The sequence below is a fragment of the Ambystoma mexicanum genome, chromosome 1p, assembly GCF_040938575.1.
Source record: "Ambystoma mexicanum isolate Mex_15411 chromosome 1p, UKY_AmexF1_1, whole genome shotgun sequence".
Lineage (NCBI taxonomy): Eukaryota > Metazoa > Chordata > Amphibia > Caudata > Ambystomatidae > Ambystoma > Ambystoma mexicanum.
Genome location: NC_090921.1, coordinates 1,082,950,509 through 1,082,977,737, shown reverse-complemented (window position 1 = coordinate 1,082,977,737; position 27,229 = coordinate 1,082,950,509). Strand labels below are relative to the sequence as shown.

General features: G+C 44.5%; 1 protein-coding gene across 9 annotated transcripts in view; it reads right to left on the bottom strand.

Annotated features, from left to right (window-relative positions):
• Nucleotides 1–27,229, bottom strand: part of METTL25B (methyltransferase like 25B) — a 278,862-nt gene that overhangs the window by 140,989 nt on the left and 110,644 nt on the right. For all 9 annotated transcript variants that reach the window (XM_069604626.1, XM_069604622.1, XM_069604619.1 and 6 more), the window contains 2 exons: nt 5,669–5,882; nt 2,787–2,849 (listed from right to left, as the gene is read on the bottom strand). In XM_069604626.1, the coding sequence (XP_069460727.1) occupies nt 2,787–2,849; nt 5,669–5,882 (277 nt within the window). The remainder of the gene's footprint in view (nt 1–2,786; nt 2,850–5,668; nt 5,883–27,229) is intronic.

Genomic DNA, 27,229 nt, shown 5'->3' with positions numbered 1-27,229 from the left:
GTCAGTTTCTTCTGGGCCTTTAATCAGTTTGAATTGGGTTTTAGTCCTTTGTGTGTTTTGCCTTTGCCGGGCTTCAGCTCTGAAAGCCGCCCAGGCTCCAGTGTGTCTGGAAAGGCAGGAAGTGAGGGAGGGTCCCAAAACCTCTGTGTCCTTTGTCTCTAGCTGTGCCGAGTGAAACCAGTACTGATTGGCCAGCTTGCTGTCCTGGAGGACAGCCACCCGGCTTGGTGATTGACAGCCTAGGGCTGTGAATGAATGGGAACTTGCTTAAAAGGCCAGGTTTTTGGGACTAGAGACAGAGTCGACCACATCTGACGAAAAAGGCACAAAGACGTCAGCAGCACCCTCCCTCCTGGACTGCAAAGTGCCCGGTGAAGCCCTGCAGCTGTGCCAACCCCATTTTCGTTTGGTCTGGGAAGACCCATACGGGTCGACTTCCTCCCTTAGGCGGATGGGGCCAACTAGCCTCAAGATAATCTCCATTTTGGTGCAAACCCCCACTTGCTGTGACTTTCCAAGACTGCAGAATCCCAATACTCGGGGACACCTGACCATCATCGAGTGCATTATCTTCTGAAGTGCGAATCCAGCCAAAACATTTTGCGCATCCAGAGGACCCTACAGAAGCAGGAAATCTTCATCCAGAGTCCAGAACCGAGGGATCAAGTAACTTCTAACCAGAGCTGTTCGTTCCTTGGTACGAAGAAAAAGGCACCAAAACCACAAAGAGATGCTGAATCAAGGAGAATCCATTGCTGCTGCAGAAGCCTGCCAGACGTCCTCCTTTTTGTCACCACGATGAAGGACCAAGAACAAGGGTCTGCTGCACTGCAACCAGAAGGCATCAAGCTGCAATACATTCTTCAGTTCACTGGTACTGTGGGGCTTGGGGTACATCAACCTTTTGCCATTTGTGGTGCTTCCTACCTAGGAGAGTGCTATTTTACCCTATTCTGAGTTGTCCTCAACTTACTTGCACTGGCCTCTCAATTTGTGCTTCTTCAAGGTGATCCCTCTTGAGTTGCTGTGATTTTCTATTTGAACTACTGACTATTTAAAGACATTTTCTAAGAAAACAGCACCAGAACTTTGAACTGACCCATTGACTTTGGGTGTCCTGGCTCCTTAAAGGCCCCCTTCTGAACCTATTGGCTTTGGCAGGGTTTGTTCCCTTACAGGTTTTAATTGTTGAACTCTGTTATTGCTGGGATAAAAGACTGCCTGCGTCCCTATGGGAGAATCTAACTGTTTTCGTAGAATACCAGTATGCTCTGATCCAACTATAACCGTTCCCTCCCTTGTAGCTCAATACTGCAAAGGTGATTCAAAATAAGTGTTATTACTGACCTCAAATGACATTACCCATGGTGCTGGAAAATGTATACTATATGAAAGAATTACTCACCTGCTTTGTTCTTCTCTATTTGAATTGAAGAATTGTAGATATAAATACATATTTATTATATAACTCATAAGTGTTTACTTGGATACCTGTATTTAATGATTTCACTGTACAGCTCTACAGCTCAAATTACTCCTCTTCAGATAAGCCTGGCTGCTCAGTCACACTACCAACTTGTGTAGTACAGGCCTATAGTAAAGGGTAGGTTACCCATTACCAAGAGATAAGTCTTGTGTAGTCCTACACCAGTTGGACTGCATCAATTCTTACCCAACACAGTCTCATGAGCCAAGAGAGGAAGACTGGAGAAAACATTACCCAAAACAGTGTCTTCAGAAATATGGTATCATAGTACCAAGAGAGTACAAGAATATAAGAGAAAGCAGTTAAGAAAGATCCCAGGAGAGAGACATTATACAAGGGGATCAAGTCCCACGTAATCTAATCAAGGGTGAATTGAGAGACTATAAAACAAGAGACAAGACTGAAAAATGATGTAAAGACACATTGGTCACAACAAATCCTTGAAGAAAGCATACAACCCAGGAGTGTTGTCCAAGAATTAAAAGAGCTCATGGAGCAGATATCCAGGCTTTATTGAAGAACATTATAAAGCGAGGAAACAGGTGAAACAGACATTTTTTATCCAGAGACTATTGAAGAGATCACCTACCCAAGAGAATAAGGATCTTTTCTTGGATGACTTATCTTAGGGTCAGGTTTGGACCGAGGACATGTTTTCTTTGGACTTCCTGATGACAGACGAGCACCCTTAGTTCCTTTAGATAGGCAGGGTGACCTCTTTAGCGATAGGGAAAGTTAGGCCTTATCTGTAAAATTTCACGAAAAACACTAAAATGTCCTTAAAGTGCCCGATGACTCCTTCCGATCCGTCACACTACCTCACCTGCGGCTCTCCTGATGTTGTGTACTACAATTCCCATGACCCCTCACAATCGACTATGGTGTCTAGAGCAGATGAGAGCTGTAGTCCGAAACATCTGGGGATCCAACGAACTAGACCTCTGACATCAGTATCAAAAGAGCGCAAAGCAAACCTCACTTCACATTCACACACACACACACACACACACACACAAAAAGTCATACAACACATCTCGGTCACACACATAGCATCTGCCTCAGAGAGTATTCTCATATATATCATCTTCATGTCCGACTGCTATAGTATACACTTTGCTACCAAGTTCTTCGGTACACTCAATAGGGGCAGCAATGCACTTCCATGTAGCTCACAGCTCCACAAGCCCACACCCATGGCAGAAGGTTTACATAGAGGTCTTCTGAGGCCACAAGAGCTACCCCAAGTACCCTGCAACCAACACCTGGAACATCATATTTTGTAGGACAGAGAGTAACTTACCTGGCCAGAGCCGATGTCCACAACATGCTCACATCCCGTAAACTCACTCAGTTTCTTCACCAGCTGAAAAAGAATAACAGCGTTTTATAAAAAATGTTATGACTTCTAATGCAAAAGACATAGAAGTGTATCAATGAAATTACATGTATTTGTATATCACACAAACTGTCTTAACTCTGAAATTGTACAGTTATCACTGGCAATAATTCCAAACCTCCAACGAAAGACAGCACTGTGCTCACCCCAAGAATCAAGAATGACTTCTTAAAGATTTCTCATCAATAGCAAGATTGTTTAAAAATAATGCTTAATGTCCAAATCCTTATGTTTCTAATTGCTGTAACGATAAGTGTTATTGTTACTCAACTCATTAGTACTCAAATTATTGACTTCAGAAGGATGAAGAGGTGATTTGGCCCTAGTGGGACTCAAACTGATGCACTAAGCTCTTAAATTAATGGTTGGCTCACTGAGCTATGTTACTGGCTAAGCATCATTTATCACAGCTAGGTCTTACTTATTGAGGCCTTAACCCAGAAAGTGCCTTCTATACATGGATTACTGTCCATGGCGCACATCTCATATATATGAGAGAGAGCCTTCCAAACATGCAAGACTGTCCCAAGTATGACTTTTATATTTTGGAGATTGCCCGGATGCAGTTCATGGTATTGGAAGTAGTCCAATGCCCCCAAAGAGGGGGGCGGGTTTCAATTCACGACTGTTACAAAGGAAAATGTTTTGGATACATCGATTGGATACTGTATATTCAAAAGGAATTAAGACTTTAGCTTGAACTGTTTTCTGTAAAATACACACTATACGCATTCTTTGGAGCTTTTAGGGTTGAATAGAAACCTTCTGCGTGTTTATAGTCCATTTAGTGGTCACCCTTGAGACAGATGTAAGAGATATGGGAGCCCATTTTCTATACTCCCAGTGGTCCCTACGCTTAGAATGGAGTACAATATTGCATTGGATGTTTTATGACTGAATGATTTTTCTGTATAGGACGATGGATGCACCCGTGAGTACATATTACTCTGGGGAAAGGGATCATTTGAACTACATATTGACATGTTTTTGAATAGAATATTGTACACATTTCACCGTTTAAGAATGATTTGCATAATATTAGTCTGTATTCAGGATAGAAAATGTTGAGGGCAAAATACATATTGTAATGATAGATGGTGAACCAAGAGTTATCGATATGACATTCATCTCTAGTTAAAGCCCCTTAGCCTTATTATGGATATTTCCATATTGTGCATTACGCAATATCTTTCTATGTACACCTCTTGGGCCCTTCCAAGTCCATAGATTCTATTGGCGAAATACTTTACACCAGTGTTTTTTTACACAGGCTGTAAGCCCCTCCTTTCCGTTTGCATACCTATAAACGGGCTTAGTTGTACAGATCTATAATTCCTCTTTGTTACGTTTTTCTATACATAAATCATGTCTGTCCTGATTTGTAACTTTAGCCACACATCCTCTAGATCGCAACCCTGTGCCTTGAAGCAGTGGACACATTATATTGCAAGAGTTGACGATGTAAACTGCATTAGATAGCTTTCACCTAGTTTAGACTGTTTCCCATAGTTCCTATTGGGATTCTTTGAAAACACGGCTACACAGTCGTGCACGTTTTCAGCATTAGCTGGTTGCCATGGTTCCTTAGATACTTACCACTCTTCAGTGGCGTTCTGGCTACTCATTTAGGCTGCTTCTGATTCTTGGTTCGGCTAACCTGTTCCAGCCCGAATACTTCATACACTTCCTTACGCGATTGCATGTGGATTCTTAAGTAAGACTAGACTTTAGAATCTTTTCCGATCTTTACAGCGTGTGCGTTTAGGCACGGACATCTGGACTAGGACCTCATTACATGTCGGCACTTAGAAGTGCAGGGACATTTACCATACTATTGTATTTACTCATAGGCATGCAGACATACAGATTGGATACTGCTGTGGACTACTTGCATCTGAGTTTCACGGAATCCTTGGAACAACATTGATTTTAAATTTCATGCATTTAGAAGTGTTAGGTAAGAGGCACACTATCTTGTAATCTATTATGGCTCTTCATCTCTACATTGTCAGCACAGGATTCATTATGTGTTTTTGCAACACCATGTAGGCAGATCCTGTCCTCTAGTCCAGTACATATTGTACTACCTACAAATACAAGGCCAGGTAGGGAATCTTACATCAGGCTCACTGGCTATAGTTAATTATTTACCTTAATTTTTCTTTGACCCCCATTTCTTCTGAGCACTTGATATTAAAGGGAGTATCACTTCACATCTATGGGGCTCCTTTAGAGGGGTTATTTGTTCGTTTCTTGAATTCCATCCTTCTCAGATTACCTTTGGTTCACGATGTTATCAAATGGGCACTCTAAACTCTCCATACTGTGGTTATGGATATAAGGGGCCAATCTTGGATTGTCTTTTAACACTCATGGGCATTGGGATCCATTTTGGAATAGGTTAAAAAATTATTGTGTGAGATTTTATCTAAGTGTTGTATGCATTTCTCTTTTTCCTCTATTGGATTATCAGTTGTTTTGCTTATCAAATCATTGGAGTTATAGTGTCAATTGCTCTTGAAGAAGGGGGAACAGCATCCCTGAAAACCGTCAAGAATTAACTTTGTATGCTGGCCTCCTCAAGGAATTATTTCTTGAATAAAAAACATTTTTGAAAATGTAATTATTGAAATGTTAATTTATGACATCTTAAATTGCATGTACAATATACCATTTGGAAGTACTGACGGTTGTCAATACCCCCAGAGGTGTGCAGAGGACGGGAGGGTCTATAGTTTGAAGCAAAGGGAAAATACATGATTTCTCAATTTCATCTGCAGACTAACCTTCCCAAGTTGACGAATTTCATGCTGCTTTTTGGGTTTCACATGCTTCCGGAAGATGGGGTTGAGCATAGAGCTTTGGCAATGGGTATCTCGAAACTCCTTTTGCCAGGTCTTGCTCTCATCGCAACTGTTGTGTTTGGGAGTCCTGGGGTAAGCAAGGACCTGTGCTGTGACCTTCAAGGCCAGCAGAGAAAGGGGCCACACTGACCTGTAACTAAAACAACACACCAGCTGCTGATTTGTTCAGTTTTTATTAAATATTACAGTTATCATCAAATCAGAAAATTATGCACAGAAAAAGTATCAAAAAGGTACAAAAATACAAATATCATTCCAACATGAAAGAAAAGCATAAAAGGGCTAAAACAAAATATTCAGAAAACGAAAGCTATACAAGAACAGACCCCTTCAAGACATTTTATCAGTACAATGGAGATTCTTATGAGGGGGCAGAGGTGTGTGCTTATTGTATATACTGGCAGAGATAGTGTCTGTGCCAGGTAATCATGTTCCATACAATGCCGTGGATTTGACAAAGAGTTGGTGGCAGAATATAAAGTCTGCTTCTGCACACACAGTCGCTTTGTGCACCAAATTCACACACAGTCCTGGCCACATTTATTTTTAATGTGGGCAGAGATTGAGGAATCCCTTTGAACCTACAGAAAACAGGCGGTATCCAGAGTGATTAATGTTAATGCCACCCACCATACACATACATAGCAGGTGGCATTAAAGATTTCTTTTGTCTTAAAAATGATGGAAATGCGACTCAGGACTGTCTGGATTTCTACAAATAAATTACACCCAATAAGAAAAAAATACCATGCCATTTAAAATGAGCACCAATAGAACACCCATTCAGATCCACTGTATATACATTTCTCATGAATATTGGTTGGGAAAATCCAATGGAGTGAAGTAAATTTGTGAGGTACTGGCAATTGTGAGCATCACCATCTTAGTCATAAAGTGCAGCGATGCCACCAATAGTGGAAGACGGGAGCCCTGCAAGACCACTTACATTGCATAATAATTTTATATAGGTCATCTCGACTGACAAGTTCACAGCAAAGCAACACAGACTAAGCCTGTGCATTATTAAAATATTCAGGGTGGGAGTGTAGAGAGATTGCAGGGGGCCAGGTGAAAAAGTGAATATCATACAGCAGCCAAAACACTGGTCACAAAGGGCATCTCTTAGTTCCCGAAGAGGGTTATGAATTTCTATGGTAACATTGGAGCAGTTTAAGTCACTAAGTGGTGGAATCAGGACTAGTTAAACATTGCAAGCCCTGAAGATTTCAAGTAACTATGTAATGGTGCAAGACATAGGTGGATAGTAAGCTCTGCATATGAAGAACATCTATGCAAATGCAGGCATTTTTCCAGCCGCTATGAAATTAATGGAAAACCTCACCTATGGTCAGTACATATCACTTAGGATCACAGCATTAGTTCAGCTAGTCCACCTTAGCATCGGAGCAGGCCCGTTCTACAATACCTATGATTTGTTTACTGACTTAAGTTCAAAGGGCACTGCCCCTAGTACGACCAATATATAATTCCCCACCTGAAGCCATGATGAAAGCCCCTGTGCCGGAAGCATGCAATAGCTTCTGGGAGCGAATTACACATTTCCAACCAAGTGACATTTTTCATCATGGAAAAGCAGAGTATGCCATGAAGTCTGGACAAAACGGGTCCCTCAGTAGGGAGCAAGTAACTTAAGACACCATTTACCTGCTACACCAACTTCCTCACTCTGGCAACCCCATAAGAGACATGCTATCCTTGATAATTGTATGCGCACAAAATACAGCAACATAAAGACATTAAACAGCGTTCATACCCTACAATAAAGGCGGTGTAGCATCCCTCAGCATCTCTTTACTTTCTTGCGTATTGTAGAATGTAAGCAGCCCAGATGATAGTGAAGTGTCAGTTGGTGGCTGTTTATGTTAGGGGGGACTTGCAGGGTCTATTGAACATTAAATGTACACTGTTGTACATCATGCCTATCAAGATTATCACACTTGGCAACAAGCAGTTTTACATCCAGTGAACCTGTGACGGCCTTGATCAGCATCCGTACCATCGCTGGGTGAAGAACCTGAGGGAAGTCTCCATCTGTGAGCGGCTAAGAAGACAGATTTGATGTGCAGTTCCTCTCATCCTTCGATTGAGGTGGGGTTGGTTAGCATTCCTACAGTGCAGCATATGTGCCTACGCACTTGTCCAGTCCTTCTATGGGCAACTGCCTCAATTAGGCTGCGCCGCAACCAAGACCTCAAACTCCACTCCCTCAGTTCTTCTCAAATTCATGGGCCTTCCCAGAGTGTAGTTTCTCCATAACAGGTGCATTTGCACGGGTCTCCCTAAGTCCTGCGGTGTGAGCATCAGATTGTACGTTGCATAGCTCAAGCAACCACTCACTGCACCTTCCGCAGGTCAGGCCCACTATGGCGCGAGGTTAAGGCTACACGTTTGACGCACAGGAAATTGACCTAGTGTAGGAATTTTGCTTTACTGAAACAACTTGCTTATGCCTCACAGTTCCATCTGATTGCTCCTCACATTTACATCTGTACTTTTGGCAACGTTAGCTTCAGCATTCATCAGTGAGCTCTGGACCATGATGCAGTTATTAATTGTTAATTCACCGGAATGCTTCTTAACAGCTATCCCTCTGGAAGAACGGAGGGATTATTGGAAGAATGATTTGGATTCAGTTGACCAATACTTCCTTAACTAGAGAAAAAATGAAATCTTTACTGTTGAATTCATTGGGCCGAGAGGGGCAATGGAAGTTCTGTGAAATTTTGCTCTTAGTTTAGCTGAGCTGGGTGTGGAAGACATGAATGCTTACGAAAAATGCTTGCTCTTAAAAAATTGGATGACTACTATAGCCAAGAATAATGTTGCCATTAATAGATTCCATTTCTATAGAGTTATGCAAGTGGCCTTATCGTGCAAGTTTGGTGCAGGTATTGGGCCAGGTCAAAACCCACACGAACAATGCAACCCAACAAGAACATTTGTGGATGTGCGGAGAACCTACTTTTGGGGAAACAGTAGCAATGGTCAAGAAAGCTGGGCATAATGAACCAAGCACAAAGGCAGTCAAAGAAAAGAAAAATGAAAGGTTTTAGGATAGCGAATCACAAGTTAACATAGTCATAATAGGGCCCAACAATGAGCACAAAAAAGAAAAGGAGGGTAAGAAACTACTGGAAACTCATGAAAGCAGACAGAGGGAAGGGGAAAAGAAACTCTGGATACTGTGACAAATCAGCGAATTCAATCCTTCTCCCCAAGGAGGAGACACCCTTTTTGGGACTAGGGAGGTGAGCCCGCTACGCAATACCCTCACTAGGGGTCAGGGCAAGCAGGATGCCACTGGGGGTGACCCCCAAGGAATGCCCAAGTCAGGGTTTCATGCCACCTCCCTTCAATTCAAAGACCACATTGTTGGCTATATGGGAATTGAACATGCTAATGATGTATGGGGGCCCTTTAAAGTGGATAGCATGGTTACTGAGCTATACTCGTTATCACCTCTTTGGGTGACTGATGACCAATAGAACCCTTTTCTCCACTCCAAGGAGAAACTTAAAACCAGCAGGAAGACGGCCGAGCGAGAGAGAGAATCCACCGGAGAACATGGAAAGCAGGCACACGCAGAGAAGCAGAAGTGGTCCCTCCGATGAAGGACAGAGAGCCACACAGAGGACGTGGTGGGCAGAGGCAGAGGGCTCTGCAAGGAGCGCTGTTGCTTCAAAGAAGTTGACCCCAACTGAAGTCCAGAACTGGAAGAAGGAAAATCCAACAGCTGACCACACAGACTAAAGGAGTCTAGATTGTGTAGCCACATGGGCCAGAGAATCAGACACTAGTGCTGAGACTCGCCGCTGGAAAGAATGTACGCAGGTGCAAACGGGGAATCGATTGAGGGGTACAATGTCCTTTCATCGACACCCATTTTTTCAACTGGTGTTTTTACAAAGTTTTTGCCTTTTTTTGAGGGGGTGGGAAAGGGCATATAAAGGGGTGGAGGGTCAGGAATAACAAAAAACAGGTGGAGGGGGGCTTTCGGGAGGACCCCCCACTCCCGCTAACATAATTACAAAAAATGTTGACTTCAGCAAAAACTCTTCATAAAAACACCCATCGAAAAAAAAACAGGAGACGATGAAATGACATAGAACCGGATTGAGGATGGTGAGGCAAACATCAGACAGGGCTGAACAAGCCTGTAGCCCCTAGGGGCTAAGAAGAAGCTGAAGACCTTACACAAAGAGGTGAAAGAAACAGACCAAATGGGCCTGTAACCCAAAACGGCTGAGAAAGCAGATACCCCAGAAGAAGGGGGTGAAATAAGAGAGAGATACAACAGGGCTGAGCAGACCCATTGTCCACCCAGGCTGAGAGATCGGACACCCCACAAGGGGGTAAGAGAGGAGATAAACCAGGTTGAACAGGCCTGCAGCCTACCTGAGGCTGAAACTCTGAACAGCACAGGAAGGACAAAGAGTGAACTTACTTTGTTTTGTTATGAATATTGACCTACCCAGGTTGGGAGAATACATCCCAGAAGAAGGGATAACTTGGAACATATTCAGACCACCTGACAAGGACATTGTATTAACTAAAGCTGAGAGACATTTCCTTTGTCGATTTGAATTCTGTGACCAGTCTCCCTCCCTTTATAAAATGTCCTGACGAGCATCCGTTTGTTGTTTTCTAGCATAGGGAATTCATCATAGAACTAGGGTCGAATTTTTTAAAAGTTGTTTAATAAACTATCTTGTCCTCTTGTCAATCTTACCACAATACCGATACACCTGGAGAAGATAGCATTCCTCCATATCATCTTTCCATATCCGGGCACTTTGCAAACTCTCATTCATGTCCCGCCTTGGGTCAAAGCTATTCGAATTGCAGAATCAAAGGCCATTTCGCTGTTGTTGCTGATGCACAAAGAGTGACAGCTAACATCCACAAACATATTTCAGATATGCAGCAAGTTATGGGTATAAGGGAAAATTCTTCTTCCACACTCAAATGAACCATTTGCAACCTACGAGTGGACTTTCATTGGATAGATGTGATGGTGGATAGTTACTCCCTGCACACTATTCTATCTTGAGTAAAGTGGGAAGAGTTACAGAGAGGAGTTAAAGAGGTTGGAATGTATGACCTAAGAAGCCGGACCAAAGGAATCCTGAAGGTTTCAAGGGATTCCAAATAAAAATCATGGGTTGTTGCCGGGACATGGTTGAGTTTAAGGAAATATGGCATTAGTTAGGATTTATATGATGGGAAGGGAGTGAATGTGATTAAATGAAGCAACGAAGCAGATTCGGGGATATAGTTGGAACCCAACAGTACAGAGCAGTTAGCGCCACGCAAGTAAGTGAACAAGAAAAATATCTTGAGGCTTTCTGTAAAATAAAATTGGAAGGCTCAGAGGATGCACACCCATATTTGCCTTTGGGTCCCACCCTGATTGGAATTCCACTAGCGACTCAGGACGATGTCAACTGAACTCCACGATTTCTGGACCAATGGATAATATGCCCACCAAATCAGCAAAATGATTGACCCCAGAGGGGTCTTGCTTCCCTGTGAAGGTAGGGAGGCGAACCCGCTACACAACATTCCCCCTAGGGGTGGCTGTAAGTGGGACCTCACAGGGAGAGACTCCACTCTTGGGGACAAGGACTCTCGTTCCGTGAAGGAATTCCCTCCCCACTTTCTGTTGAACCCCTCAGACTGTCACTGTCACAGAAGTCACAACCTGAACATATTTGCTATTGTAATACAACCTCCAGTAATCGAACCTAACACAAATCCACTGAGAAGAGTGGCAGAGTAATGCTGATCACTCTTCCATGGCAAGCAGAGACCACTGTGAAGAGTGGGAATTATGGAGTAAGAAAGAATACTTCAGTAAAAGAGAACAATTACAAGGATCCTCCGCTGGGGAGGATCCAGCTTAGATGCATAAAAAGCAAAGAAGGACTTTGTTTTAGAGAGTCGTGTTCACCAAGCAGGTGTAGCCCAGAACATTGGAACCTAGGAGAGAGAAGCCAGGGCATTCCAGGAGGTCATTGGTGGTGAGGACCTGGAGAACGAAGGAGGAAAGCAGATCAGGAGCCAGCAGGGAACAGACTCGTGTTTGTGGCAAGCATTACCAGGTGGTGGCGTGACCTTGAGGGCCGACAACGCTGCAGACACCATCCAGCACACTACTCAGCGGAGCCAAACAAAGCGAAGCAGAGAAGGAAAAGAAGGCGCTGGAAGCGTTTGAGACTGCGTGATCCCGACCCCTCAGGAAGAACCAGTGACGTCAACCTGACAAGCTAGAGGTAACAGGAATGACCCGCGAGGCGCTAAACAGCAGAAAGTATCATGAATACAGAGAGATTCATCATACTCATCCCAGTAACTAACAGTAGTAACAAGTATAACGAATATCGAGGGACTCATCATAGTCGTCTCAGTAACTGTGAAAGCAGCAAAGAGTATAACGAATACCAAAGGACTCGTCATACTCATCCAAGTGGTGACAAAAGCAGTAAAGAAAGTCAAAAGACTGCCAATACCGGTCTCAGTGGTTGGAAAGATAAAAGATATTAGCCAAGAGGAGCAGAAGAACCTACATGTTGGTTCTCATCAGTGGAATTGCTTAGAAGATAACGAAGGGGTAAAAGGGATCAGGGACACTGGTCTCCATGTAATGAGACACTGTGAAACAAGTACAGGTGAGAGAGATATTGATGCAAAAGAAACCCAGAGGAGTAGAGGCCAAGACCCTCGAGTGGGGAAACAATGAACTGCAAATAAGTCAAGACAGGGGATACCCGAGAGAAGGTTGAAGAGTCCCCTTGAGGAATTAAAGGAACTGATTAACTATGTCACGAAGAATTATCTCAAGATAGACTATAAAGGCTAAGAAGGCCTTTCCAAGAGAAGGGAGCGATTCTCCTGGAACCCCTTTTTGTTTCCTGGGTTGTTACAATCCTTAGTGGTAGGGTCAGCATATGGTAGTTTTTGGACAGAAGACAGACTATTTTGATTTGGACTACCTCACTGACAACGAGCACCCTGGTTAGATTTATGTAAGCAGGGAAAACGCCATCTTGTTAGGGATAGATAGGCCTTTTGTTTATTTGAATAAAATCAGATAGAAATACCACCTGTTTGTTCACCTCCTTCTTCTGACCTACCACATGACACAGAAGAAGAGTGGCAAGTTGAGGGTTTGTGTGGATTTACATGATATGAACAAAAACATTACAGTGGATGAACATCCCATACCTAGCATCTCTGAAATGTTAAACTGTATACACAAGGCCAATTCCTTCACCACCTTTGATTTCCGTCTGCATTATGACAGGATACTCTTGACGGAGAACAGAAAACATCTTCTCTCATTCATCACACCTTTTGTAACCACCTGATACCGGAGGATGCCTTTTGCTTGGGGTTCCGCAGCACAGTCTTCCAGAGGATGATGTCCGCCCTCCTCTAGGATATTCCGGGAACAATTTTCATACCACGATTGAAGATGTTGCTTGCAATCCATTCCTGCTACTGCGTTCTAATTTACGAAACATGACCTTTGCAAGAGGCATGATGCTGCTATAGCTCACACTGCAATCGTAGCAGGATAACATATCTGTTATTCTAACAGAGAGAGACACTAGGGACGTTATAGAAAAGGCCACCCCTAGTATCATCAATGCATTACACAAACTGACCTTTTCACATTATCCTATATGAGTCAATTAACAAACACTACAATCTAAATACTTTCTTAAAAAAATACAAACCTTTATTTAAATCACAGTTATCCAAAATATTTATTTAAAATTCAACATCACCCAAAGGGACCATAATTCACATCACCATGCAAGGCATTTGAAAAGTCATAATTGATTTAAACGCCTAAATTCACTCAACTAGCACAGGGGACCCTGTCCCACCCCCCTAAGTGCCTTAGAGTAAGGAGAGCAGCATTCGAATCACTATGATGTGCCAGGGGGAGGGAGAACAGTGGTAGGACCCCACCCCAAAATAATCAACCTACATAGTGTAGCCCAAGGCTCGAACAAGACTGCCATTTTGTACAGATGTTAGCGCAGTCTGTATAGATGTTACTGAATTCTGTGTCGATGTTAGTAACCATAGTTTGGTGACCAGGCTTGCGCAGTGAATGCAGCATTTCATGCACTAGGCCCTAATTGCGAGACGAGGGAAATCTCCAGCCATGCCAGAGCTCCCATGAGGCAACCCACACCCCCCACTGCCATAAAGCTCATTCATTGTTCTAACAGCGTTGCAAAGGTGTTTTTCTATCCGCAAGGAATGTGCCCTACAAGAACGCGATCATAGACAGGCGCCTAGTGTGCATGTTATCTTGCACTGGCCAAAGCATGACCAGGCCCATCCCCAGGCGACCAAGAGTTATAGCCCATATAACTGACTAAACCTGAATTCCATGGCACCAGGTGCCCTTTGACCACCAACCCCAAAATAACAAGTCCTGAAATGTTCAAAGAGGATGGACATTGCACGTCTTTGAGCTACAATCGTATGATTTGTATTGTGAGGTGCTGGGAGGGATAAATGATAGTTAAAAACTAGGGAGGAGAGCTTGGAGCCAGATGGCGCGGAAGTGAGTGAGTAAAATGTGTGTGTGTGGAGGTTAGAGTACCCCAGAACGTCCTTTGTGCCGGGTGCACAGTATAATAAAGTAGTATTGTGTTAGCAGTGTAGTTAAATTTGTTCTTTGACCTATGTCGGTGAGAAGATGGTGATCTCTGCGGCACCCACGTGATGGAAGAGGGATGGACTGGGCTGGAACCAATGACCTGGCATCCCTTATTGGGCAGGCGTATCCTGTATAGGTGCACACCAACCAATCACACAGGTTTTTACTGTATGAATTGCGTCACTATGACGATGTGTCTCCTCTTAAGCCTCTGCTTGTAGCCTTTTTTGGCAGAACGTTCTTAGCAGTAGAGTTCTTTGCTATTGCTCTCATCTGTGTGTGAGATTAAAACTTGTTATCCTTACAAGATCGACGTGGGCCTTTCTCCCCTAGTGGGCTGTATTCTGTCTGTTGTGAGCATTCAGGGACTTGCCTTCACAAGGAAGGCATACCAAGTGTAGGGCCCTTGCCAAACCGCTTGGATCGATGAACATAGAAACCAACGCATACAATACACAGTAAAAGAAGCTAAAATGGGCATAAAGACCAACACAGACAATAAAAACATCAGTAAATGGCAATTGATTTGAATAATGCATGGCACTATGGAACTCATCAGAGCATGCTATACAAAGCATTCCAACACTGTGCATTCATCACAGTAAGATCTTTAAAAAGTGCAAGTGTGCAGGATATGCATTCAGTGCTAAAACATCAGAAAAAGTCCCACATAATCATAAAGTGCAGGGAATATAAAAATATCAACCATAGATATTAATCTACATAGCCATTTGGTGACCTTGTCTTCATGGGGATCTAGCAGTGGCGCAAGCAAGGAAAGCATATTTTTCATGTGTGGGCTGCCAGTTCTGTCAGGCCCTCATCAACCGCCTTGGGTTAAAGGACATGATTAGATCTTCTCCATGCCCTCAGTAAGTACCAGCCCATGGCAAAAGTTGCAAGGCTATCTTTAGCCGCTAGACATAGGACCATAGCCTCATCAGTTGCGTTTACTCTACAAGACTTAAGCAGAGGCTTTAAGGATCCTAGTCTCAAGTCGCACCATAGTATGGACAGAACAGGATCAGTGCATAGCTCTTTAAGATGGATTAATTCAAACCCCATTGTCCAAGCTTTTGCCATAATTTTGCACAATATACTGTGTCAAATGCCCCCTCATAGTCAATGAAGCAAATGTACAGGGAACCACAATCAGATGTCAAGGTGGTTCGAATTAAGTAAAATAAACACCAACATTTTCACCATAGTATTGGCGCCCCTTCGGTAACCAGTTTTCTGGTTCTTTATTGCATTCTGCTCCATGATTAATTTATTCACCTTATCTAACAAAAAATATGAACATTTTCGAGTGAGTCAACCATCGCCAATATGCGATAATTCATAGGAAGATCTTGGACCTTTTTTATGTATTGGAATCAAAATTGATTTCTTCCAGAATCTGGAAGAACACCCTTCTCCAGTATTTGCCCAAAAAGACTATGGATTATGTTTGGCAAAAGCCCTGGGGCATTTTTTACTAAAGCATTAGCGATCCCATTGTGGGCCCACATTGGTTTGAGCTTTTTTATAATCATAAGGATATGATCCACAAAATATCAAGGCAATTACTATGAAAAGATCCCAGATATGGAACAAGTTACTTACCTGTAACTGTTGTTCTCCAGCATGGGTATGGCATGGATTTCCATACTAATGAATATTCCCCGTCATCAGGCTGGGGAATAGTCGTAAATTTCACTTTTGTTTCCAAACTGTCTTTCTCCTATAAACCAATCACTGTGCTCTAGATCATACTGCCCCCAGCTAATGACTGCCCTCTAACTAAGCCCCTCCTCTGGCAGCCATCTTCAGATTTGGTAGCACGTAAAGTGGCAGTAGGACCAAGAAAAGAGCTGCAGAGAGGCAAGCAGGAGGGTTCGCACGTGAATCCATGCCAGACCCATGCTGGAGAACAACAGTTACAGGTAAGTAACTTGTTCCTTCTCCAGCATGGGGTCTGGCATGGATTCCCAGAATACACAGCAGTACATAATTACACAACCACGGAAGGTGGCAAGGCTCAATAGAAGCAATCTCTTACCTCCTCACCAGGCTCACCTTCAAGCGAACAGGTTGCACAGCACTGCTTGGCTGACTCTGGACTCCTCACTGGAATCCCTGTCGATGCAGTAGAATTTCGTGGTCTGCGTCGACCTCCACGTAGCAACCCTGCAAATGTCCAGCAGGGGTACACCAGACAGGAACGCAGTTGTCGCAACGATTGCTCTGGTAGAAAGGGCTCTGGGACCGCCAGGCAGAGGTCGGTTTGCCAACCGGTGACAGTGGGTGATGCAGCCGGAGAGCCATCTGGAAATGGAAGCCTTGGACAGGGCCTTCAATTGGTTCACAGGACCAAACTTAACAAAAAGCTGAGAAGTCTACCAGAAACTCTTGGGGGCCACATAAAACTTCAGCACTGAAGCCACATCCAGCGAGTGCAAAGTCCTCTCAGCCGGAGACGAAGGCATCGTGAAAAACACAGGTAACAACAAGGGCTCGTTGAAATTCTGACGGAACCTTGGGCATGAAGGAGGGGTGCGTCCGCAGCACTACCCTTGCCTTGTGGAATGTCAAGTAAGGCCGCTTTCAGGACAGGGCCTGGATCTCACCCACTCTTCTTGCAGAGGTGATAGCCACAAGGGAAGCCGTCTTCCACAACAGAAACTTGAGTGGAGATGAATGCATAGGCTCGAATGGGGCCCCCATGAGCCTGGTCAGCACCGCGTTGAGCTCCCACGCCGGGCCGGAACCTTCACCGGTGGGAACAAGCGGAACAGTCCCTTTATGAATTCTTTCACTTGAGTGGAGATGAATGCATAGGCTCGAATGGGGCCCCCATGAGCCTGGTCAGCACCGCGTTGAGCTCCCACGCCGGGGCCGGAACCTTCACCGGTGGGAACAAGCGGAACAGTCCCTTTATGAATTCTTTCACTAGACGGTTGAACCACAGTGAAGATCGTTTCAGAGACCTGGTATAGCGGGAGATAGCCACCAGATGCACCTTGATGGAGACGTGCGCCAGCCCCGATTTAGCCAATGACACCAAGTACAGGAGTACCTGAGGGGCTGTGACCCTCAGAAGGTTGACCTTCTGCGACCCGCACCAAGTCGCAAAACACTTCCACTTGTGCCCGTAGCACTTCAATGTCGACGACACCCTGGCCTTGGCGAGCACCTCCCTGCAGGAAGAACAAAACCACCGAACTTTAATGCTGCAGGAGCCAGGCCTTCAGGTTCAGCGATCCTGGGCCGTGGTGCTGGATTGCGCCTGCTTCCCTGGCAAGGAGATCCGTGACCACGGGCAGCTTGACGGGGGGGGTGAACTGAAATGCTGAGTAGGTCCGAGTACCAGATCCGCCTCGGCCACGCTGGTGTGACGAGGATCATCCTGCACCGGTATCCTCCAAGTTGACTGATGACTCGAAGTAGCAGCAGCAACGGTGGGCACGCATACAGAAACAGGCCTTCCAATGGGAAGGAGAATGCGTCCCCCATGCTCCCCTGCTGGGGGAACCTGCAGGCGAACCTCCAGCACTTGCTGTAAACAGATCAATCTGGGGACGGCCCCATTTGAGTTAAAGGTTGTCCATTTGATCCTGCCGAAGCTCCCACTTGTGAAAGAGCGCAGCTCCCTGCTGAAAGAGTCAGCAAATGGTGTTCTTTACCCCTGCCAGGTGAAAAGTAACGGGGAAAAAACCCTGGGCGATGGCCCAGTGCCACATGTCCAGGGCCTCCTTTGAGAGCGCTGGGCATCTGGTGCCCTCCTGCTTCCGGATGTAAAACATTGTGGTGGTATTGTCCGTGAAGACCCTCACCACTTTGCCCTATGGTAATCAAGATGTGGACCCCTTGCTCACCGTTCTAAGAGAGGCACAGCTCCACCTCACTGATGAGGCCCAGCCAGGCCGAAACACGTGTATGGGGTTGCTGTTGGTACTCTTGTTCAGAAGAGAATTGCCTAGCATTCTGGTGCTGGACTGCCCTTGGACAGGACAAAGACTGATATGTTGTGTACATTTCTCTTCTGTGAAAGAGATACTGAGCTAAAAAACCTGGTTGAGACTGCCCTGCAACTGAGGCAGGTAGAGAGACTCCCAGAACCCCCTGCTTTGCATGTCCTTTAAACGTACATTATGGAGAAAAGTTGCTAACGCACCGAAAAAGATTTATAGATGGTCAGGTCACCTTGATCCCATCCACTTTTTGTTTGGGACGGGTGTACATGAATATCGAGAGGATGATCCTCAAAAACAACTGGCATACAACCTACTGTTTGATGCACGGAAGCTACTTATTACAAATTGGAAGGTTACCCCACCTCCTGAAATAAGTAACTGGAAAAGCATAACCTCACAGATTTGCACCTATGAAAGATCTGCTTTCAAGAATAAGCACCAATTCAATGCATCTAACAAGTTCTGGGACCTAACCGAAGACTTTATATGATGTTCATGACTGTACCATCATTTACTAACTTATCACCTTGTGTATATCCCCCAATCACTATGCCGCTATGGGCCTGATGTATGTAAATGTTAAAGGAGACTTCCTGTTGTGTTTAATGCTTTTTATTGCTGTACCCTCCTCAAGCAATCGGTTGCTATTGTGTGTTTTCTCAAATTTTTACCATTACCCTGTGTTCTTTTTTGTTTGTACATCTCTTTGGCTACTTTTTTCCCCCCTTTTGGTTGACTTGGTTTGTCATCGTTATGGAAAATGGTTTAAAATAAATAAACAAATGCCTTCTAGGAGGATGTGGAGTGACAAGGTCTTTCATTTTAACGAAAATGAAGAAGACCGATGTCACATATCGCCCATGGAAAGTATGGAGGAGATGGTCGATATGGAAGAAGGACTGAATTATTTCATGCAATGCACAGCGCGTTCTAGTCTTCCAGTATTATCAGCCTTAAAGACCAGCAGATGAGAAGCACCTGTGCGTTGAAATGTTCTTACTTTGTTCCCGCAAGTAAGTTTGCTTACGCTCCCTCTTGTGTTCCCTTCGCGTTTTCTGCCTTCCTTGGTGGTCGTTTGTTAGTGGGTTGCGTCCCACTCGAACGGCTCCTTGCCTCCTTCCGTTCTGGACTGCTTTCCTCTCCGCTTGTGCGGCGCCTGTGGCCGTTACCTGTTTGCATCTCTCTCCGCCCCTCCTGCTACTGCTGAACTCTCTCCCGCGCTGGGCGGTTGCTCAGCTTTCATTGTTTTCTGTGAGTGGTGTCTACCGTTGGAGCGGTGTGTTCCCGACACACAGTTCTTCCCTTGTGTACCACTATATCCGTGTGTTATCCGCACGCCAACTGGACCTCTACCCGGACAACAGGCAATCGCCAACTATGACAACAACCAGTGCATTCTGGTACTTGTAGGAAAGACTACTCTTGCCTTCACTCTTACTGGATTCCTCTATGGACTACATCAACTACCATCCATATCAAGATCTACCAGGGTTTTTTCATGCGGTTTTTCCCTGGTTTGGGGTGGGCTCCCTGGGGTCCCCACTGCCGGGCACATGTGGTGGTTGCGATTGTTCGTTGCGTGGAAGAGAGGGGGCAGGTGGGGGAGTACACGTGTGTGTTTTGTGTGTGTGTTTTGTTTGTGTTTGTGACTGAGGGGGGGCGGGGAGGAATAGAAATATTAATGGCAGGGATGGGGTAAGGGGGTAGTTAAAAAGTAAAGACATGTAGGGGATAGATGAGTTTGCAGAAGATTTCATCACCCCCCGAAATAGTGATTAGGTCCCAATATTGAAGGATGAATCAAAATCAGTCTTTTTTGCGTGCATTTTATTTATTTATTTTAGTATTTGTATAGTGCGCTACAACCCAAGGGCATAGAGGCCCTGAGAAGAATATGTATGCAGGCTTGCTTAAGGGTTACAAGATAGCGGCCCAGTACAATGGATAAATGCAGTCACAAAGTTTACAGTAGGTTACATGTCAGGTGCAGTAAGCAGTAACAGTCTACAAATGATGGCGATAGGGGAGGCAAGTCAAACAAAAAGCTTCGTCTTCAAGGCTTTTCGGAAGGTTGTGTGTGATTCAATCATCCTGAGTTGGGCAGGAAGGGTGTTCCAGTGAGTTGCAGCCAAGGTAGTGTAGCCTGCCATATTTGGAAAAATCGCATAGAACCTCAAGAGGAGGTTCACCAGGGTGATCAAGCCCGGGACACCAATGCAGAGGGTGATGAGGTAAAAGAGAGGAATATTATTAAAGCTATATATGATGGTTCAACAGCTAACCATAGCCTCATTTTTGGAAATACAAGTATTCTGGATCTTTGAGAACAAGAATCAAAAGATGGACTCATGGCTTCTACTCCATCTCCTTCTACCCTTAAAGCTTTACAACTCGTTTTAAAATCACTGGTAAATCCTTATGATAAGCTTATTAAAGAAACTTGAGAACACTGGCATCATTTAGACAGTATTAAAAATATGTAGAATCAATTACAGTATCTTCTCTACAGGGCAATACGCTGTAGCAGCTTTTCCTTAATGTTCGCACCACCATGGGCCCTACTTCACCAGATTTGGGTGATTTTTCCAATAAACTGGGAGATTTATTTGGGTCAGGAGATGTTCATTTACTGATAATTGCGGTCAACGTTAGTATAGTCAACCAACTTTCCAGGGAGATGTTGAAAACATGGTCAATAATCTAATTGACGCATGGTAGTGAAAACAGGTTAACCAGTGAGACAAAAACAGAAAAATGCAAGACATCAGAAAAAGAACCAAAGAAAGTCTTGTCCCATTTCCAGGCAAAACGTAGTTTGTGTAGACAGTTCACAAATAGGACTCTGGTTACAAACAATAATGGTACTTATGACAGAGGGGCTATTTCCGTTGTTGAGACTTAACCCTCTCTTGGTTCAGAAATGGTTGGCGAAAGAAGCTTTGGTAGCGATCTGCTTACTATTTTGGGGCTGAAACAGGAGACCCAACAATCGTTCCACATGACTCCTCTAAGAAAATGGAAACCAGAATTTTATAGTCTCTTGTGACATTCCTGTAATGGTCTTTTCTACCCAGGCTGCAGAACCATCAGGGGAGATTGCTACAGCCATTTACGAGGCCAATGATGGCCAGGTTGGCAGGCCTCTTAAACAAGCAGTTGGTTTCTCAAAGTCATGAGCTACAGGATTAAAGAAGATGTTGTCTTCCTTTATTGATCACTGTGTTTATAATTTACTCTTGGAGATTCCTATGAACAAATCACACATTTTGGCCCTCAAAGAAATTCCCTCCCTGCAGATTATTATGAAGGACTTACAAGAGTGAACGTTCACTGTACTTCTATGCATTTGCAAAGCTCCTTATGAGTAAATACGAGTCCTTGCTAATAATTGGCTTTGATTTATACATTCTATAGACAATATCTAATGAGTAATTTTTGCACAATTTACAAGTTGTTTACGCATTACCTGAGGAAGGTTTAAAAACTAGGTCATCAAAGCAGTAGACAATGGTCAAAAAGTACACTGTGTCCAGGGGGAAACCCTAGCAGAACTGTGCTGTATGAGGGTCCACTAGTGACATAAAACTTCCCAACCTTGTGAATGTGCTTGGTTGGCCATTACACTTCAGTTTAATGACATACAGCGTGCCTAGTGTAAACACAGGATGAAATATTAATCTTAGCTTAGAACACAAGAGGGTTTAAAAAGTTTAAGCAAGAGAGATATGTTCATTTATATTACTACTCATGATATTATTTTGTTACAATAAGTTACATTGACTGAGGTGCCATTCATGTATGTTTTTTCTTTAACAACTGTTTCCATGTGATTATTATGCATTTTAAAGGCCGCACACCAAAAAGATTGACTTTTCGGATGATTTTTCGTGCAGTCTTTAAAACATGGAATAATCACTATTTGGGGGGGGAAGGGAGGTTTCACCCCCCACTCTCACTTTCCCCTGGCACAGTCACACACAGACACATACAAACACGCACATTCTTCCCTGACCCCCAGCAAACACATTTACGCTTGCCCCTTCCCACCCACGCCACACACATTTACAGATGCAGACACACACACATACACTGACTTAACTTTAACGCCCACAACTTCCGTCTTCCCATCCGGCCCGGCTGCTTCTGTCAGCCCCTGCACACACTCATGTGCATTAGGTGCATCAGGGACATGACAGTTCAATTTATCAAGACCGCTCCGAGCGGTCTTTCTAAATCTATTTTCTTTTCTGTTTCGATAAAACTAAAGAGTGATTTTCACTCTATACCATTCAACCAGCCCTTCAAGGAGAAAAAGGCTGGCTTGGCCTAAAGCTGGTCTTATTATACGGGCAAATAATGGTTTTCTAATGATCAAATTCCATTTGATTTAACCTCTGTGTAGAAGCAGCAGGTATTACCTTTGGTGATGATTTGGACCTGCTAGCTATTAAGGTACACAACCCACTAGACGACATTTGCACAGATCCGTTTGCTTCATTCTTGCTAACCAAAGAGCAATGGTCCCGGTCTACTAAGTCGGCTTCATAGTTCTTTCCAACACTTTAAATGCTAAAGGCCCGCATAGGCATAATAGGCACAGGGAATTTCATAATTTCATCCCAGTATGTGGCATTTTTATAACAAAATATGTCAAGTACGCATGAAGGTCTATGGTTTGATATCTTATGTGTTGGGGGTTTGGTTATGTTAAATGGGTGAGATACTGGTGATATTCTAGGGGAATTCACCAGTACCCACCCAAGAAGGCCATCTACCCTGGACTGCGCATTTGTAACTGTTAGGGAGATGTTTATGCTTCATCCCCTCTCCTAGTGAGACCCCTGGCACTTTTTGCTGGACCTCTGGACCTTTTTCTGTCAATTCTGAATGAGTGGAGCCTTTTTCCACTCATTCATTCTCGTGGGCTCTGTCTTTTGGAACTATATTCTTTGTATGCTACCTGTACTATGGAGTCTGTCTGCTCCATAGCTCTTAAAGGCATATGTGTTTTACTACTGCAGCACACAGCTCCTTATGGGCAGTGTTGCTGGGGACCCTTAGGGTCCTCCTTTAAGATTCTTTTTCTATAACCTCAAGTAACTACCGTTCTTAAGGATAGCATCTCTCCCAAAACCTTATAGTGTGAGAGATTGGCAAACACCTCCTTCAGTGGAGTGCCAAAGGGATACATAGTATCCCCCTCTCTCTGCTCCGGTGACTTCATAGACAATCATCTAGTTATGGCTGGTAGCAGTGGACGGGTTCTACCAACTATTGTGTATTTGTTATACCGGCGGCTATGTCCATAGCGTCAGTAGTGCACAATAGGGGCACCCAAGTACCAACCTGGGACCTCCCTTCTTTTTTTGCCATTACTAGCCCGGTTGTTCTTGGTTAGCCCTTCTACCGTTCTGGGAGGGTGAGTTCAGTGTTTGTGTTTTGCCTTTGGTGGGAACCAGGAAGTATCCCCGCCTAGGCTCCAGAGTGTCTGGGAAGGCAGGGAGTGGGGGGAGGAGTTTTCCACCCCCTGCTCTTTGTCTGCCAGAGTGCCTGAATAGGTCCATCTCCCACAGGGGGTCTGGCTGTCCTAATTGGACAGCCAAATGCCCCTTTCTGTAAAATGCTGAGGGAGATTGCAGACAAGTGTGTACTGGCACTGTATAAAAAGTGAGGCTTCTGGAGTGAAAAGCAAGTCGACCACTGTAAACTGAAGTAAGTGAAGAAGACGACCAGAGACGCCTGCAGACCCTCTGCAACACAGTGAAGCGAACACTGCTGTCCTGACCCCGTTGTCTGTCGCACAGAAGAGCTGCAAAGAGGATGACTCCTTCCCTTTGGCTGGTGGTAACAACCTGCCCCAAGACAAACAAGCCATCTCCTGAGGTCCTAGGAGCTGGTGAACCCCAATACCAGGAGACATGCTTCTCAATTCGTGTGCATCGTCGTGGAAAGGCCAAATCCATCCAAATCTTTGCTGAACCAGTAAGGACACTCCAGAGATCCAATCCAACTTGCCCAGACCCCCTCATTAACGATCCATTTCCTTTGTTGGTGCTGAAGAAAAGGTGCCAAAACTGCTGAATGAACCAAGAAGTTGCTGAACGTCGTGCCACAGGTCCTCACTCAAGAATGCTGCTGAAAGAGCCTGTCCATTGTCCGGTCTTCCTTCACCAGACCAAGGAATCCAGGGGTCAGGTCCAGAGCTGCAACATCACTGAGCATCCAGTATGAACATTTTCTTCTAACCTAAGGTACTGTGTATTGCTTACCTGATTCCAAGAAGTCGCTCCAGAGCATTGGAGTGCACATAGAGGTGTCCAGGGTGCCCCCCCCCCCTCTTACCTCTGACCCAAGCCGCTGCCTGTGTCCCCTTCTCGAGTCAGTAATAAGGTCTCTGTTAATTGTTAACTTGCTGCGTCAATAACTCTAGACACTGGATGAAATCCACAGGAACTCTTTGTAATTTGCTGATTGTCAAGACTTCAAGCCGTCTACAAACTACCTTTAGCTAGGGTTGCGTTTTGGGACTTAAAAGACTTACTGGGTGAGGAAAACATCTCTAGAACCTTGAACTAAGCTCATGCTACACTAATCATTTTCCTCCGTTTAAGTGACTTTACTATATGTGTTTGCAGAGTAAATGTATTACTGTATAAACCATTGAAAACCGCATGAATGCGCAATAACCAATAATAAAATTACATTGTCTTTTCCCTTTCTAACGTTGCTACAAATGTAACCACGAACAAACACAAATGTGAAAGTGCCCTTTGAAGTGTATGTGAAGAACTCATGGTGGCAACAGTAAAGACAGACACAAGTGATCACAGTTCAAGGGTGTTTATTAAACTGTATACAAGTTGGAATCTAATCTAAACCTTAATCTAAATGGGAGCAAGCGTCGACCATCAAATAAAAATAAGGCAGTGCTAGTGTCGTCGTATCAAAATAAACAGGCCTATACTAAGAAACCTATTGCCAAACCTCACAGCTAATATAAAAAGGGTGTGGGATAGTGTTCAAGAAAAGAAAGGAGTGTTCCCAAATAATATGTCAGGATGAGGCTGTCATGCACCTGCCTGCAGATTGCAGAGTACTTGGCGTATCCGCTGTCATTAGGATGGTCACCAGGTTCTGTTTCTTATTCTGAACGGTCTTCTCCTTGGTCAAAGGGCTTATTTACTTCCTTTTCTATGTTCCCTATCCTATCCTCTACCTGGTTTACGGGTCTTACTATCCATTGTCCTCCTTCTTTGTTTACCATCCTATTGTCTACGTGGATTACGATCTAGTCTTCATGTTTTTGGTCCGTCTTCTATCTTTAGTGTTTCCTTTTACAACGCATCCAGCCTTAGCGTTGTTGCGTGGCAACCCTTTCCGCTTCGGTGCTTTCGGGTTTACACGCTAGTTCTTTCCTCCTCGATTCTTGGAGTCAATCCACTTTCTGTCTACTGCTTACTTCGCATTTGCTCCGGATCCATTTTCTTTCAGCCTTTTCTTTTCCTTGCTTTCTCTTCCCCTTTCGCGGCTACCTTTCCCTTCCCCGGTGCCTTACCTCAGTGTCTCGGGCGGCTCCGCTTCCGTCCTTTCTCCATTTGTCCGGAGGCTTCTCCCCAGCCGTGTGCTATTCTCTTGGCTGTCCCCTACCTCCATGTCACATCCTCTCCTCCTATAAACGGACTTCTCCACCGTCCACTCATACCTACCATCAGCTGGGCGGCAGACTCCTCTTCCTTGTACCGGTTGGGATTTTCCGTTCCTGAGTATCCATCTACCGCATACTTCGGAAATAAACAAACCATTTCCGCTCTTCAGAAGGACTTGAGAAGAAATCTCCACAGAGGTTTTTTTTAGCTTTGGCTTTTTCCTCTTCTTGGCGCTCTCGGGAAGGGGTCCTCTACCTGTCTTGTTATTTCAAGGCGGCAGAGTGGCTTCTATCCGGGGGAGGCCGTATCTCTTCAAAAAACGACAAAAGGAACGAAGGAGGCAACGACATCTGCGCTATTCATCTTCAGAAGACACAGGTGAAGAGGAGGGGGGGGAGATATGTTCCGTGACGAACAAGAAGAGTTGGACAAATTAGACCATAGATCTAACAGCGGCAGCTTAGGTCTCCCTTCCTGACATTTTGAGCACGGGGGTAAAGTGGGACCTTGAAGCACAGCACACACTGGAGCTTTCTCGGCACGTGTCGACAGTTCTGTTCCAGCTTATCAGGAGCCTCGATGGCCAAGTCTTGTTTCCCTAGAAAGCCTCTTGCCTTTCGAGGGCCTGACTGGTTCAAAGAATAAAAGAAAAAGTTCTTCAAAAAAATGAAAGTTTGTTTCTTGGTTTCACTTTGGGTGTGGATTTTTCACCCCTGGGTCCCCATCTTCCGGGCAATGACCCTTCCTTTACTTTCAGCCTCCCTTCTCTGGGTTCACTATGGCTTTTCCTTTACTCACAAATCTTAATGTCTTTTTAAGCAGTTCCAGTAGACATCTCTCGGCCGGGTTCACTCTTGTCAACTTCACATTCACATTTGTTTGCAGGATTCACTTCCCTTGCTTTCTCAAGTTCGTAGATCAAAGACTTTCGACTGTACAGGGATTTTGCTTGACCTCCTGTACGACCACTTTGACATAACTTGACAGCTCTCCTCGGCCTTCCAGCTCCTGTAGTTTCATTCACACTGGTAATGACCAGAGTCTCTCGAGTTAGCCCTCACGTGGTGCCAGTTCCCTCTGCAGCTGGTCTCCCCTCAACACTTTTCACAGTTCATTGAACTTGGTTCAAACTTGCCACTTTGTGATTCTCATTCAACACAGCCCGGTTCTTATCGGTTCT